The sequence below is a fragment of the Malaclemys terrapin genome, chromosome 2 (genome assembly GCF_027887155.1).
Source record: "Malaclemys terrapin pileata isolate rMalTer1 chromosome 2, rMalTer1.hap1, whole genome shotgun sequence".
Classification (NCBI taxonomy): Eukaryota; Metazoa; Chordata; order Testudines; family Emydidae; genus Malaclemys; species Malaclemys terrapin.
The window spans coordinates 282,256,317-282,270,448 of NC_071506.1; the positions used below are offsets into that span (position 1 = coordinate 282,256,317).

The 14,132-nt window shown below is 43.7% G+C and overlaps 1 protein-coding gene across 2 annotated transcripts in view; it reads right to left on the bottom strand.

The window, feature by feature from the left end:
• The window catches only part of CCDC12 (coiled-coil domain containing 12), an 86,857-nt gene that overhangs the window by 25,827 nt on the left and 46,898 nt on the right, over positions 1–14,132 (bottom strand). For both annotated transcript variants that reach the window (XM_054016762.1, XM_054016761.1), the window contains exon 2: positions 5,424–5,494. In XM_054016762.1, the coding sequence (XP_053872737.1) occupies positions 5,424–5,494 (71 nt within the window). The remainder of the gene's footprint in view (positions 1–5,423; positions 5,495–14,132) is intronic.

The following is a 14,132-nucleotide window of genomic DNA, read 5'->3' on the forward strand; positions in this document are numbered from 1 at the left end:
GGACAGGACCCAGGATGCCCCACGCCCTTCCTCCCCCTTCCCATTCCGGTGCTGAGGCTTGTGGGAAGAGGTGCTCTGTGGGATAGCTGCCCATAATGCGCCACTCCGAATGCCACTGCAAGTGCCGCAAATGTGGCCACGCCACTGCGCTTGCAGCTGAGTGTGAACCCACGGCAGCGCTTTCCCTGCTGCTGTCTCCAAGGGCTGGTTTAACTCCCGGTGCTCTACATCTGCAAGTGTAGACAAGGCCTTAGCCTAGAGTTTGTCAGGAAAATGGAAAAACATCCAATTGATTTGGCCACTGACAACTAGCAAATATGAGAACAGTGCATGTTGAGTGCTTTTCTATCTATACTCTATGGTTTAAAATAAAGCTGCTGAAGTTTATGGTTAAGAACTCTTTAAAGCATAACTGTTTAAATAGACTTACCACAGAAGAAGGGGAATTGCCCCAATTACCAGGCTGGCTCAGAAGTGTCAACCAGCAGCACAGATTCTTGGAAATCAGAATTCTCGGGGTATGTCTTCACTGCTCGCCGGGCAGCGATCGATCCAGTGGGGATCGATTTAACGCGTCTAGTCTAGACGTGATAAATCGACCCCCGAGCGCTCTCCCGTTGACTCCTGGACTCCAGCGCCATGAGAGGCGCAGGCGGAGTCAACGGGGGAGCGACAGCTGTCGACTCACCACGGTGAAGACACCACGGTAAGTTGATCTAAGTACGTCAACTTCAGCTACGTTATTCACATAGCTGAAGTTGCGTAACTTAGATTGATCCCCTCCCCACCCCACCCCCAGTGTAGATCAGGGCTCGGAAATTCTCAAAAATCTAGAGCAGCAGAAGCGCTTCGAGGACAGTCTGAAAGTACACCTTAAAAAGGGAGGCATCGACCCAACACACTGGGAGGACTTGGCGCGAAACAAAACACAGCGGAGTCACACCAGACACCAAGCTAGAGCCCACCAAGCCATGCTCATGAGACAGAGAAGCGACAAAGGAGGAAAGAAAGGGCACAACAGTCCAGCCAACAACTATGTCTCCTCCAAGATTACACCTGTCACTCCAATGGGAAAATCTGCAGGGCACGAATTGGGCTCCTCAGCCACCTAAAACCCATCAATAAACCCCTTTGGCAGACATCATCCTCGCATCGAGGGATTTCCAAAGATGAGATTCTTAGAAAGAAGAGGTAAGAAATTAATAAGGTAAGAAAACCCATCAAGAATTCACCAGGGTTTGAAGCACTATATGTGTGGCTTTAAAAAAGTCTTTAAACCATAGTGACAACTCCAGAATGGTCCCAGTCAGGCGGGTCAGCTTGGTGGGATTTGTAGACTAACACAGAAGTATCTTTTTCCTTTTGGTACTCATCTGACCCCAGTACCATCTGAGCACCTCAGTATCTTTAATTCATTTATCCGCACAGCACCCATGTGGTAGGGCAGTGCTGTCATCTCCAATTTTATAGATGGGGAACTGAGGCACAGAAACTAAATGGCTTGCCCAAGGTCACAAGGAAGGAAGTCTGTGGCAAAGGAGGGACTTGAACCTGGGTCACCCAAGTCCTAGGCTAGTGCCTTGTAACCCAGGAACCATCTTCTCAGTTCAGGCTTTCCAAGGCTTGTAGCACATCAAGACAGACAACACAGGGAGAACTTCTGTGCAACAGTTATCCAATGGGCTAGAAAACTTCTCTTTAAAGCAACTTATCTAATGATCACCTGGATCTTAAACGGAGTTATTCAACAAAAAGATGATTGTCACATTCTTTGTGGTATATAAGAACGACCATACTGGTCAGACCAATGGTCCATTTAGCCCAGGATCCTGTCTTCCGACCATGGCCAATGACAGATGCTTCAAAGGAAATGAACAGAACAAGTCAATTAACAAGTGATCCATCCCCTGTCATCCAGTCTCAGCTTCTGGCAGTCAGAGGCTTAGGGACACCCAGAGCACTGGGTTGCATCCCTGACCATCTTGGCTAATAGCCATCAATGGACCTCTGCTCCATGAACTAAGAGAATTTTTTCACTTCAAGGTCCCAGAAACAAAGGCAAGGTTTTCATCTCGAGGCCAAAAGACCAAAATCATCAAGACACTTGATCACGACCTTGGATAGACCAAGAGACTACTTTTGGCCTTCACAACGTCTCCTGGCAACGAGTTCTAGTGGTTGACTGCGCGGTGTGTGAAGTACTACTGCCTTATGTTTGTTTTAGACCTGCTGCCCATTAATTTCATCAGGTGACCCCTGGTTCTTGTGTTGTGTGAAGGGGTAAATAATATTTCCTTATTTACTTTCTGCAGACCATTCATGGTTTTATAGACCTCTAACACATCCCTTCTTAGTCATCTCTTTGCCAATCTGAGCAGTCCCAGTGTTTTTAATCTGTTCCATACCCCCAATCAGTTTTGTTGCTCTTCTCTGTACTTTTCCCAATTCTAAAATATCTTATTTCAGATGAGGCAACCAGAACTGCATGCAGTATTCAAGGTGTGGGTATATCATGGATTTATATAGTGGCATTATGATATTTTCTGTTTTATTATGTAGCCCTTTCCTAACAGCTCCTAAGACTTTGTTATCTTTTTTTTTTTGACTGCTACTGCTCATGGAGGCGATGTTTTCCGAGAATTATCCACAATGACTCCAAGATCTCTTTCTTGAGTGTTTACAGCTAATTTAGACCCTATCATTTTGTGTGCATCACTGGGCTTATGCTGTCCAATGTGCATTACTTTGCATTTATTAATTCAGCCACATAGCAACCTGATAGCTACACTGTTGGCAACATGGAATCCTCTCTCCCAATCTCAAGTGCAGCAGGAGGTACACCTGGCCAAAGACAGCCAGAAGGAGCTTAGCAAAGCTGGAGAGGACGCAGGCAACTAAATAATATTCTTCTGATGGTTTCCACATGAAACCAAAGCTGGCGGCTAGGTTCTCTTTTTACAGACTCAGATCAGTCACGTTGGTTAGACGATACATCCAGGGTGTAAGTAGGTCACAAGATTATTTAGTGGACAATTACAAATCACTTGCCTGGATCAAGTTTTTGGTTGTCTTCAACTCCAGACAACAGGGTTTTTCTTAGCCTGCTGCATAGCCTCTGCAGTGCTACAGAAATACTGCTGCAACCTTAACGAGCTTTGATTTCTAGAGCCTACTGCTTCTCAAGTTCAGGGTCAACCTGATCAGTCTCCCTTTAGTGACTAGCCAGACTCACAAGCACTAGTCCCTGTTTCAAGGGGCTGTGGTAGTTCAGAGACACCACTGGAAGATGCAAATCTAGAATGAAAGCAAGGTATCAGTTTCCTGGAGTTGTAGGCCACCCCTATTTTTAAAAGAATATTTGTCTGGTAAAGGAGTGAGCTAATAGTGAAATTCCTAAGTACATCAAAGAAGTTTAATTGCAAAGCCAATATCTCTATCAGCTGAACAGTTAAAACTGAATTTGAGATTCAAACATCCACTACAGAGAAGAGACTGTTCTAATTTGTCTTGCAAAGTTACATTTGGATCCTGGCAACACAGAGTAGTTGGACAGACATACTACCCAATAGATTGCAAGACCCTTGTGTAATTGCTAAAGAAAGCAAACTTTACTCTTTTTACAACAAATTGTGCTTTCAAAAGCATGCGACTCCCCCTGACCTAGCCCTGAGCATGCATCAGTGGGCAGAGTTAGGCCCATTGATACAAAACTGACTTCTGACAGGGAGCAGCTGGTGTCACGCTTAAAGCTTTTTTCTCTCGTACAGCTGCTCTGAAGTTTCAAGGACACTGTACACAAGTGGAAAGACCCTTTGGCCTTTATGGCACCAGCCAGAGGTCAGGAGATTATGAGAATTTCCAATAGTCCCTGGAGGAGAAGGTGGTTTTCAAATTCCAGAGTACACAGGCTGAAGATTTGGTATGAAACAATGCGACTTCTGGCACAGTTCGAGCTCCGCATTGTGCTGCCTGACAAGACATTTAAAAGGGAGGAACTATAGGGCTGAAAGTCAATTGAGGCTGTTTTACGTCACTGTTAGGGCTCTCCAAAGAGAACATGGCTAATATCATTATAAACCAGGGTGTGGATGTACAAACGCATCCCCGATGGCACAATAATGCCATCTCTTATGGCAGAGATGCCACAGGTCTGACACGTCTAGTCACAGCATCACAATATGCATCATCTTGTTGCTCACTCAGTATATCAAGTGGCAGAGGGCTGGAATCTAATAGCAGCTCATTCATTATTCACCAGGCTCTATACCTTCAACTCTTGGCATGTCAGCTCACTTACCTTCTGCAGGGCCCCGCTACCCTTTCAGGTACAAGAACAGTTTGATACACGAGTTTGCCTCTTCACCCTACTCCATCCCACCAGTGCAGAATGACAGCCGGGCAGTCCTTGCACACAGCACTTCCGCAGCAGAATTGAAATAGACCAGGGACACAATAGTGTCCCTCTGCTCCTGTCAGCATCATTGAGCAAGTGTTCATGTGCAGAAGCAGCCGTTCAAATGCAGCTCTCCAGCAGGAGGATTTCTACACTGCCAGATGGTGAGGAAGAACGTGAAATTCCCTTGATCGCACACTAAATTCAAAGCCCCCGAGGCCTCTCTTGGGACCTGCAAATACTTTGCCATCAAGAAAAGCCTGTAGTTGATCAACTTTGTTTTTACACCATGCAGTTACAAGGAACGCACAGTAGCAAGCCACAATTAACGTGAGCCCCATTTGGCCTTTGGGCCTTCACTCATGAGTGCCAAAAATAACTGCATGCTTAAGGCACGGCAGGAGGAGACAAAGATATAACCATGGAAGAAGGCTAAATTGTGTTCAGATTCTGATAATAATGATTCTGATAATCCTTCCCCTTGTGCGTCAGGCCCTAAGAGTATGTCTACACAGCAACTAGACACCCAGGGCTGGCCCGTGCCAACCAACTCGGGCTTGCAGTGCTCGGGCTGCAGGGCTTTCCATTACCGAGGAGATGTCTGGGCTCAGGCTGGCGCCCAGACACTGGGACCATGCGAAGCGGGAGGGTCTCAGAGCTCCTGCTGGAGCCGGAAGTTTACACAGCCGTGAAACAGAGTCGCACCCAAGCCAGCTGACACTGGCCAGCCATGGGTTTTCCTTTGGTGTGCAGACATACCCCGAGAATTACTCCCAAACAGAAGGGCTGTTTGCATTTCTTAAAGTGACTGAAATGGAAAATTTCTTACTGATAATTTCCTTTTTGCTAGGGCTACACTGTCTGTGTTTTTTACTGTATTCCCTCAATGTCAGATAATCTTCACCGAGCGAGTAAATTCACGCTGTCTGGGCACTGGAAGCCAAGGAAAGATCCTAATTAGCAAACCATGGAAAGCAGCACTAACACAACACACAGTCAGAGACATCCGTCAGAAAAATAAACAAATTACTTGTGTTTGGCGGCATCCTCTTCGTCATCGTCTCTAAACTGCTTATTCTCAGGTTCACCATTGTCCTTATTCTGCAAAACAAAAAAGTTTCTGTCAAGCTTCTGCTTTCCTGAATTATGCACAGTAACAAAAGAATGGAGTGGCACCAGAGCCACGCTGAAAAGAGGACACGGGACCGATATGAACACCAGTGGTCTGTACAATTTAAACCTGACTTGCTTTTAGGCAAAGCTAGCTGCAATTTTCACTGTGTCTAGTTTGCACCAAAGACAAGGACAATTAAATTATATTATTATAGGCGTAACGAGTGGGGTTCCGCAGGGGTCTGTTTTGGGACCGGCTCTGTTCAATATCTTCATCAACGACTTAGATATTGGCATAGAAAGTACGCTTATTAAGTTTGTGGATGATACCAAACTGGGAGGGATTGCAACTACTTTGGAGGACAGGGTCATAATTCAAAATGATCTGGACAAATTGGAGAAATGGTCTGAGTTAAACAGGATGAAGTTTAACAAAGACAAATGCAAAGTGCTCCACTTAGGAAGGAAAAATCAAATTCACACATACAGAATGGGAAAAGACTGTCTAGGAAGGAGTACGGCAGAAAGGGATCTAGGGGTTATAGTGGACCACAAGCTAAATATGAGTCAACAGTGTGATGCTGTTGCAAAAAAAGCAAACATGATTCTGGGATGCATTAACAGGTGTGTTGTGAGCAAGACACGAGAAGTCATTCTTCCGCTCTACTCTGCTCTGGTTAGGCCTCAGCTGGAGTATTGTGTCCAGTTCTGGGCGCCGCATTTTAAAAAAGATGTGGAGAAATTGGAAAGGGTCCAAAGAAGAGCAACAAGAATGATTAAAGGTCTTGAGAACATGACCTATGAAGGAAGGCTGAAAGAACTGGGTTTGTTTAGTTTGGAAAAGAGAAGACAGAGGGGACATGATAGCAGTTTTCAGGTATCTAAAAGGGTGTCATAAGGAGGAGGGAGAGAACTTGTTCACCTTAGCCTCTAAGGATAGAACCAGAAACAATGGGTTTAAACTGCAGCAAGGGAGGTCTAGGTTGGACATTAGGAAAAAGTTCCTGTCAGGGTGGTTAAACACTGGAACAAATTGCCTAGGGAGGTTGTGGAATCTCCGTCTCTGGAGATATTTAAGAGTAGGTTAGATAAATGTCTATCAGGGATGGTCTAGACAGTATTTGGGTCCTGCCATGCGGGCAGGGGACTGGACTCGATGACCTCTCGAGGTCCCTTCCAGTCCTATAATCTATTCTCCTTAGAGGCAGCCGTGACACTCAGAACGAATATTCTCCTTATTTCTGGATGTCCAAGCCAATTCAGCGAGTGAACAACAAGCCATGGTAAATTCTAAGCTAAGAGACCTGGTCTGCAGTATAATTCCAACCTTGTTTTAAACAACAGAGTAATGTTGATAGTAGGGCACTGTAGGGCGAAGAACAATGCAGTAGATTGGTAACAGCTGTGTACAGCTTCACCAGGTTGGGGAGGAGATCAGAGTTTAGATCCTGGGCTCCCCTGGCTAGAAGGGAAGGCAGAACTCTATTCTGGCCAATAACTGAAGTGATAGGGACTGGATCCGAAGGGAGCTACATGTTGATATGAAGAGTCCTATTACGTCCATCTCTCTGAGTGCAGGATTATTCCCTCGCACACAACCAGCTTGTGTTTACACTAGCCTGCTTTCTGAAACATATCCCACGTTTGCTAGCAATGGGTCAGCTACACCAGTGACAGCAACAATGGGAGCTCCGCGCTGCTTTTAGACAGGGCTCCAGGCAGCCGCTGACTTCTTTACCACTCAAAATAACTACGGAGGAAGTTTTAACAGGTTTGCAAATCATTACTACGTAAATCAGAAACACAGCATTAATGATTACAACACTGAGCTTATCTTTTTTAGAGCAACATTACGCAGTAATAGAATAATCAAATCTCTATTTAGTTGGGTGTTACCATATTAGAGTGAGTCACTTTCCACTAGCCCTGCTGTGTTTTCTTGTGATTGCAGTGAGTGTGACTACTGACTCTACTCATATTTATTAAACCAGCCATGTCCATCCACCTGAATATTAAAAAAATCAGATACGTGTGCTAGGATTTATTTGCAGGGGAATGTACTTTGAATAATCAATAAATGGTAACCAAACATCTAAGCATTTATTGGCCCTCTGTTCTGTTGAGTATGTAATTGAAGCATTATTCTTTCCATAACAATGCCCCATATTTTCGGAGCCATTCCTCTAACGTGGAGCTCCCCCGCCCCCAATGAGGCGCTATCAGTAACCCAGCAGCTATTAGCAGATGTGAATTTAATTCTTTGAACCTGAGCAATTCCACCAGCAGGATTATCGAAGGATCATTGGGTAATCCTCCTGGGGCTTTTTGGTAATCATTTGGTAATTGCAACGTTATCTAATTAAAATATTACGATGCAAATCATTGCTGCTGCCACTGTTATATAATTGCAACGAATCTTATACCAAGTGTGACGCATGGTCAGAAAGGGTTAAACATCCTGCAGGATAATTGACCCAGGTTCAACCTTTAGAGACATATTAGAAAGGGATGTAAATGGTAATTAGGGCCATCCCATGTTAGACAGGCTAGAACTTTGAAATGCAAACCTATATTGTTAGAAATTAAAGGGGATGCTAATTGCATATGTTTACTTATATCTTGTTTAATGATTAGCCCCGTAAACAGACAGTTCCTGTCTGTCACTATAGCTATTAATTCAGAGCTCAAAAGGGAATATTGACATTGAGATGAATCTTGGGTGAAATAATGTCATTGTCTATATATCACTTTAAAGTTTCTGATAGACTGCCTAATAGATAAATTGCCTTATGTAAATCAGTGTAGCTAATTACCGGTGATGATTGGAAACATGTCCACTTCAAAGTATCCGTGATTGCCTATTGTTCACCTAAGGACTCCGAACTGTATAAAGATGGCTTGGGTCCCAATCCTTTTTATCTCCGACCTGCTTGATGCTTCGTGCAGGGAAACTTAAGTCGTAAGGCTGAGATCCCAACCCTGACTGGACCACCCTGACTATGAACATTTGGACTATAACCCATGAATATTTCTGAAAGAACTCTTTGCAACTACAAAGCTCACCATCTCTGCTATGAATTCAATCTCAAGAACTGTGCTCATGTCTGTATGTATACTGATCTTTTAACCAATACTATCTCTCTCTTCTTTTTTAATACATTTTAGTTTAGTTAATAAGGACTGGCTGTAAGGGTGTATTTGGGTAAGATCTGGAATATTCATTAACCTGGGAGGTAATGTGTCCGCTCCTTGGGGATTGGTAGAACTTTCTTACATGATGAATAGTAATCCTCATCATATCTGACTTGGGTTTTTGGGTGGAGGCCTAAGGCGGGTTGCTTTAAGGGAACTGTGTTATTGACTTCTGGGTAACCATTGAGGTATTATAGAAGCAGTTTTATGCTGGTTTGGTAAATCTAAGTATTGGAAAATCCACCAGCTTTGGGGATTGTCTGCCCCATTCTTTGCAGTTCACCCTAACTGAGTGACCTCAGTTGGCTCCCTTGGGACTCCGGCCACAGTAATAAATATCCAACAATTTATAATATTTCATTATGAAGCATATGCCAAAATTCTCTAATAACCGGACAGGTATACTATACCTCTTTCACCACAATTTCACCAACTTTTATCCCAATTCACTCTCTTTATATATATATTTTAAACCTGGCTGGCGGGAGGTACCATTGAAATAGATATTAAGGAATTTTCTTTTATTTTGCTACAGACTGAGGTTGCTGACTTTTTTCCCAGACCAAAGCCAATTCCTCTGGGATAATTTGTCTATCCAATTCTTTTTTTCTTTGTGAATATGTGGATGTTTCTTTGTTAGGAAAATTGTCAACAAAGATTGACATAAATTAGTTATAATTTTTTATTTTCTAATCAACAAGAAGCCAGCACTTCTACGAAAGTTGGCTTTCTGTGGAAAAGTTTTCTAGGAAATTGGGAAACATAATGCCTAACTTGAAAGTACTGGTACCGAAGGAGAGTGGGCCAGTTAAAGCACGTTTTGGTTTCTAAATGAGTTAGAAAAGTTTCTTTGAACAGTTGGCCAAACACATGTAGTTCATGGCTTTCATGGCTCCAAAACTTTAAAACTCTGCTGTATGATTTGGGTTAAAATTTGGATTATTTGCAATGGGTGTAATTAGCAAAGAAAATGAACGTATTCTCTCTGGTTCTATCCCCCAACCCATACAGTAGTCTTTGCTAAAGGATTTATATAAATTGCACAAAGACATGCACATAGGTGGATTTGATTTGTTTTAATCCATGCTATCCTAGCAATATTTAGATTGCCACAATTTTCCTGTTCAATAAAGACCCAGTGTTTGCTTGAGCTGGCTGGCTTGATAGTACCATGTAACATTTAGAACTAGTTCACCCTGTTTAATGGAACTGTAGAGTATCTGCACTCTCTCTCTTTTCTTATTCTATATGAATTCTAACATTCTTTGTATTCTTGCTAGAGCTTTCCCAGAAGATTTTGAAACAAGAGATATCCTTGGCAAAATATTCAATTTGACTGTAAATATTCTTCCTCACCAAGAAACTGTGCATTTCCCTCAGCACGCAACCTTTGTTCATTTGCTGAAGTAGAGGTTTGACATCTTCTTCTGCTATCCCTCAATGCAAGGATGACGTCTGCCAAGGGGGTTCATTGGTGAGTATTTAAGTGGCAGAGGAACCAAATTCGTGCCCTGCAGATTTTCCCACAGAAGTGACAGGTGTAATCTTGGAAGAGACAGAGTTGTTGGCTGGACTGTTGTGCCCTTTCTTTCCTCCTTTGTCGCTTCTCTGTCTCATGAGCACGTCTGTTCTCCTCAAAGTGGGTTGTGGCTTGGTGTATGGTGTGGTGCCACTATGTTCTGTTCCACGCCGAGTCCTTTCTGTTTGTTGGGCTGATGCCTCCCTTTTTAAGATGTACTTTCAGTATGTCTTTGAAGCGCTTTGGATGCCCTCTGCAAGCCCTTCTTCCCTGATTTAACTGAGAGAAGAGTCCTTGATTCGGGAGGAGAGTGTCCGGCATACATACACAGTGGCCAGCCCAATGGAGTTGGTATTTCATGACCTGCGTTTCTACACTGCTGATGTTGGCTGCAGAGAGAACGCGGATGTTACTGCGTCAGTCTTCCCAGCTGGTCCTGAGAATCCTCCTGAGGCAGCGCTGCTGGAACCGCTCCAGCCACTTGAGATGTCGGCTGTACGTTACCCAGGTCTCACACCCATAGAGAATGGTGGGGGATGACAGCTGCCTTGTAAACCAAGATCTTAGTACCTGTTTGTAGATCCCTATCATTAAAGATTCATTGGAGTAGTCTTCCAAAGGATGTGCTGGCACAGTGGATCCTGTATTAAATTTCTGCGTCAATGCTGGCTGTTTGGGAGAGGTGGCAACCAAGGTACGGAAAATGGCTGTGACCCAGGCTGTGACAGGCATCTGCAAAAAGATTTAGGGTGCTTTACAGGTCGGCCTCTGTGTGTGCAAGAATGACACAGTCATCTGCATACTGAAGGTCAGTGATGCCAATTCTCGTAATCTTAGATTTTGTTTGGCGACGTTGAAGATTGAGGAGTTGGCCATCCATACGATACTCAAAAGTCCATCAGGAAGGTGGTCGCGAATGAGAATCAGGATCACAGCAAGGTAAATGGAGAAGAGTGTTGGAGCAATGACACAGCCCTGCTTGACACTGGTGCAAATTATGAATGGTTCGGTCTCTGAGCCGTTGCACAGAATAGTGGCAGTCACCCCATCATGGAGTAGTCGGATGATGGAAATGAATTTCTGTGGACAGCCAAACCTACACAGCACCTTCCATAGGGCATCACGGTTGATAGAGTCAAAGGCCTTGGTTAGGTCGATGAATGTCATAACAGTTCCAGGTGTTGCTCTCTGCACTTTTCCTGAATCGGTCATGCCACGAAGATCATGTCAGTTGTGCCTCGGGATGACCTGAAGTCTCGCTGTGATTCAGGGAGGACTTCCTCGGCAGGGGGGGGAGGGGGAGAGGCAGTTTAGTAGGATCCAGCCAAGAATCTTCCCTGTGATGGAGAGGAGAGCAATACCTCTGTAGTTCCAGCACAAAATCTTACAGCTGCTTCAGGTTGTTTGAGATTTAATTCCAAAGTATCTTATGGTATTTGTTGCCCATTTGCACCCAATTGTTTTCTGGAGGGACAACTTTTCTGTATCTGGAAAATTACGCATAGCGATGTCTGACCCAGCTCACAGCAGCTTTACATGACAGTTCTTAAGGCAAGTGTACCCTACAGCGGCGCAACTAGAGTGCTGCAGCTGTGCTGCTGTAGTGCAGTTGTTCCTTACATCGACGGATGGGTTTTTCTGCACTGTAATTAATCCACCTCTTTCAGAGGCGGTAGCTAAGCTGATAGAAGAATTCATCCATCAACTAAGCTGAGTCTACAGTGCAGGTTAGGTCAACCTAACTACATCATGCAAGGCATGACATTTTTCACAGCCCTGAGCGATGTAGCTAGATTGACCTAAGTTTTAGGTGTAGACCAGGCCTCAGAACATTTGTGGCCATTGGCATCCTATCTACACTAGCGCTCCCACTGCAAATACCTAGCCATACCCCCTTCTACTATGGTCAATGCTTAGATCCAATGTGCTGAGAGAGTACGACAATGGGTGCAATAGAATCTCTCTCCCTGGTGTCTTCCTTGACGGGAGGGAGAGTGAATGAAGCATTGTCCCTTTTCTGGGTGAGAGTGAGTAGAGTAAAAGAGATAATAGGGATTGTGGCAAGTAGGGAACATAAGAACGGCCATACTGGGTCAGGTCAACGGTCCACCTAGACCAGTATCCTGTCCTCTGGCAGTGGCCAGTTCCAGATGCTTCAGAAGGAATGAACAGAACAGGGCAATTTCAAGTGACCCATCCCATCATCCAGACCCAGATTCTGGCAGCTGCAGCTTTAGGGACACCCGGAGCATGAGGTTGCATACCTGACTATCTTGGCTAATAGCCATTGATGCACCTACCCTCCACGAACTTATCTAATGCTTTTTTTAACCCAGTTATACTTTTGGCCTTCACAACATCCCCTGGCAAAGAGTTCCACAGGCTGATGTGTGTTATGGGAAGAAGTACTTCCTTTTATTTGTTTTAAACCTGCTGCCTATTAATTTCATTGGGTGACCCCTGATTCTTATGTTATGTGAAAGGATAAATAACACTTCATTATTCACTTTCTCCACACCACTCATGATTTTTAGACCTCTATCATATCCCCCCCCAAGCCATCTCTTTTCTAAGCTGAACAATGCTTGTCTTCTTAATTTTTCCTTGTTTGGAACCTTTTCCATATGCATAATCATTATGGTTGTCCTTCTCTGTGCCTTTTCCAATTCAAATATATATGTTTTAGATGGGGCAACCAGAAATGCATGCAATATTGATATGGCATTATGATATTTCTGTTTTATTATATATCCCTTTCCTAATGGTTCCTAACATTCTGTTAACTTTTTTTTGACTGCCGCTGCACATTGAGGGGATGCTTTCAGAGAATTATCCACAATGACCCCAAGATCTCTTTCTTGAGTGATACCAGCTCATTTAAACCCCATCATTTTGTACTTATAGTTGGAATTATTTTTTCCAAAGTGCATTACTTTGCATTTATCAACACTGAACTTCATCTACCATTTTGTCACCCAGTTTTGTGAGACCCCTTTGTAACTCTTCACAGTCAGCTTTGGACTTAACTATGATGAGTAACATTGTATCATCTGCAAATTTTGATACATCACTGTTTACCCCCTTTTCCAGATCATTTATGAATATGCTGAAGTCCCAGTGGATCCCTGGGGACACGTCTATTTACCTCTTTCCATTGTGAAAACTAACCATTTATTCCTACCCTGTGTGTCCTGTCTTTTACCCAGTCACAGATCCATGAAAGCACCTTCCCTCTTAGCCCAAGACTGTTTAGTTTGCTTAAGAGCCTTTGGTAAGGGATCTTGTCAAAGGGTTTCTGAAAGTCCAAATACGTATATTAACTTGATCATCCTTTTCCACATGCTTGTTGACTCCCTCAAAGAACCCTAATAGATTGGAGAGGCATGATTTCTCTTTAAAAAAGCCATGTTGACTCTTCCCCAACATAGCATGTTCACCTACGTATCTGATCATTTTGTTCTTTACTATAGTTTCAGCCAATTTGCGTGGTACTGAAGTTAAGCTTACCAGCCTGTAAATCCCAGGATCACTTCTGAAGACTTTTTTTAAAATAGGCATTGTATTAGCTACCCTCCAGTCAACTGGTACAAATCCTGATTTAAGTGATAGATTGCATACCATAGTTAGTAGTTTTGCCATTTCATATCTGAGTTCCTTCAGAATTACCGGGTGAATACCAACTGGTCCTGGTGACTTAGTACTAATTTATCCATTTGTTCCAAAATCTCCTCTATTGACACGAAGCTGGGATAGTCCCTCAGACGTGTCACCTAAAAAGAATGGCTCAGATGTGGGGATCGCCCTCATGTCCTCTGGTGAAAAACGATGCAAAGAATTCTTTTAGCTTTTCCACAACGGCCTTGTCTTCCCTGAGTGCTCCTTAAGCACCTCCATTGTCCAGCAGCCCCACTGAAT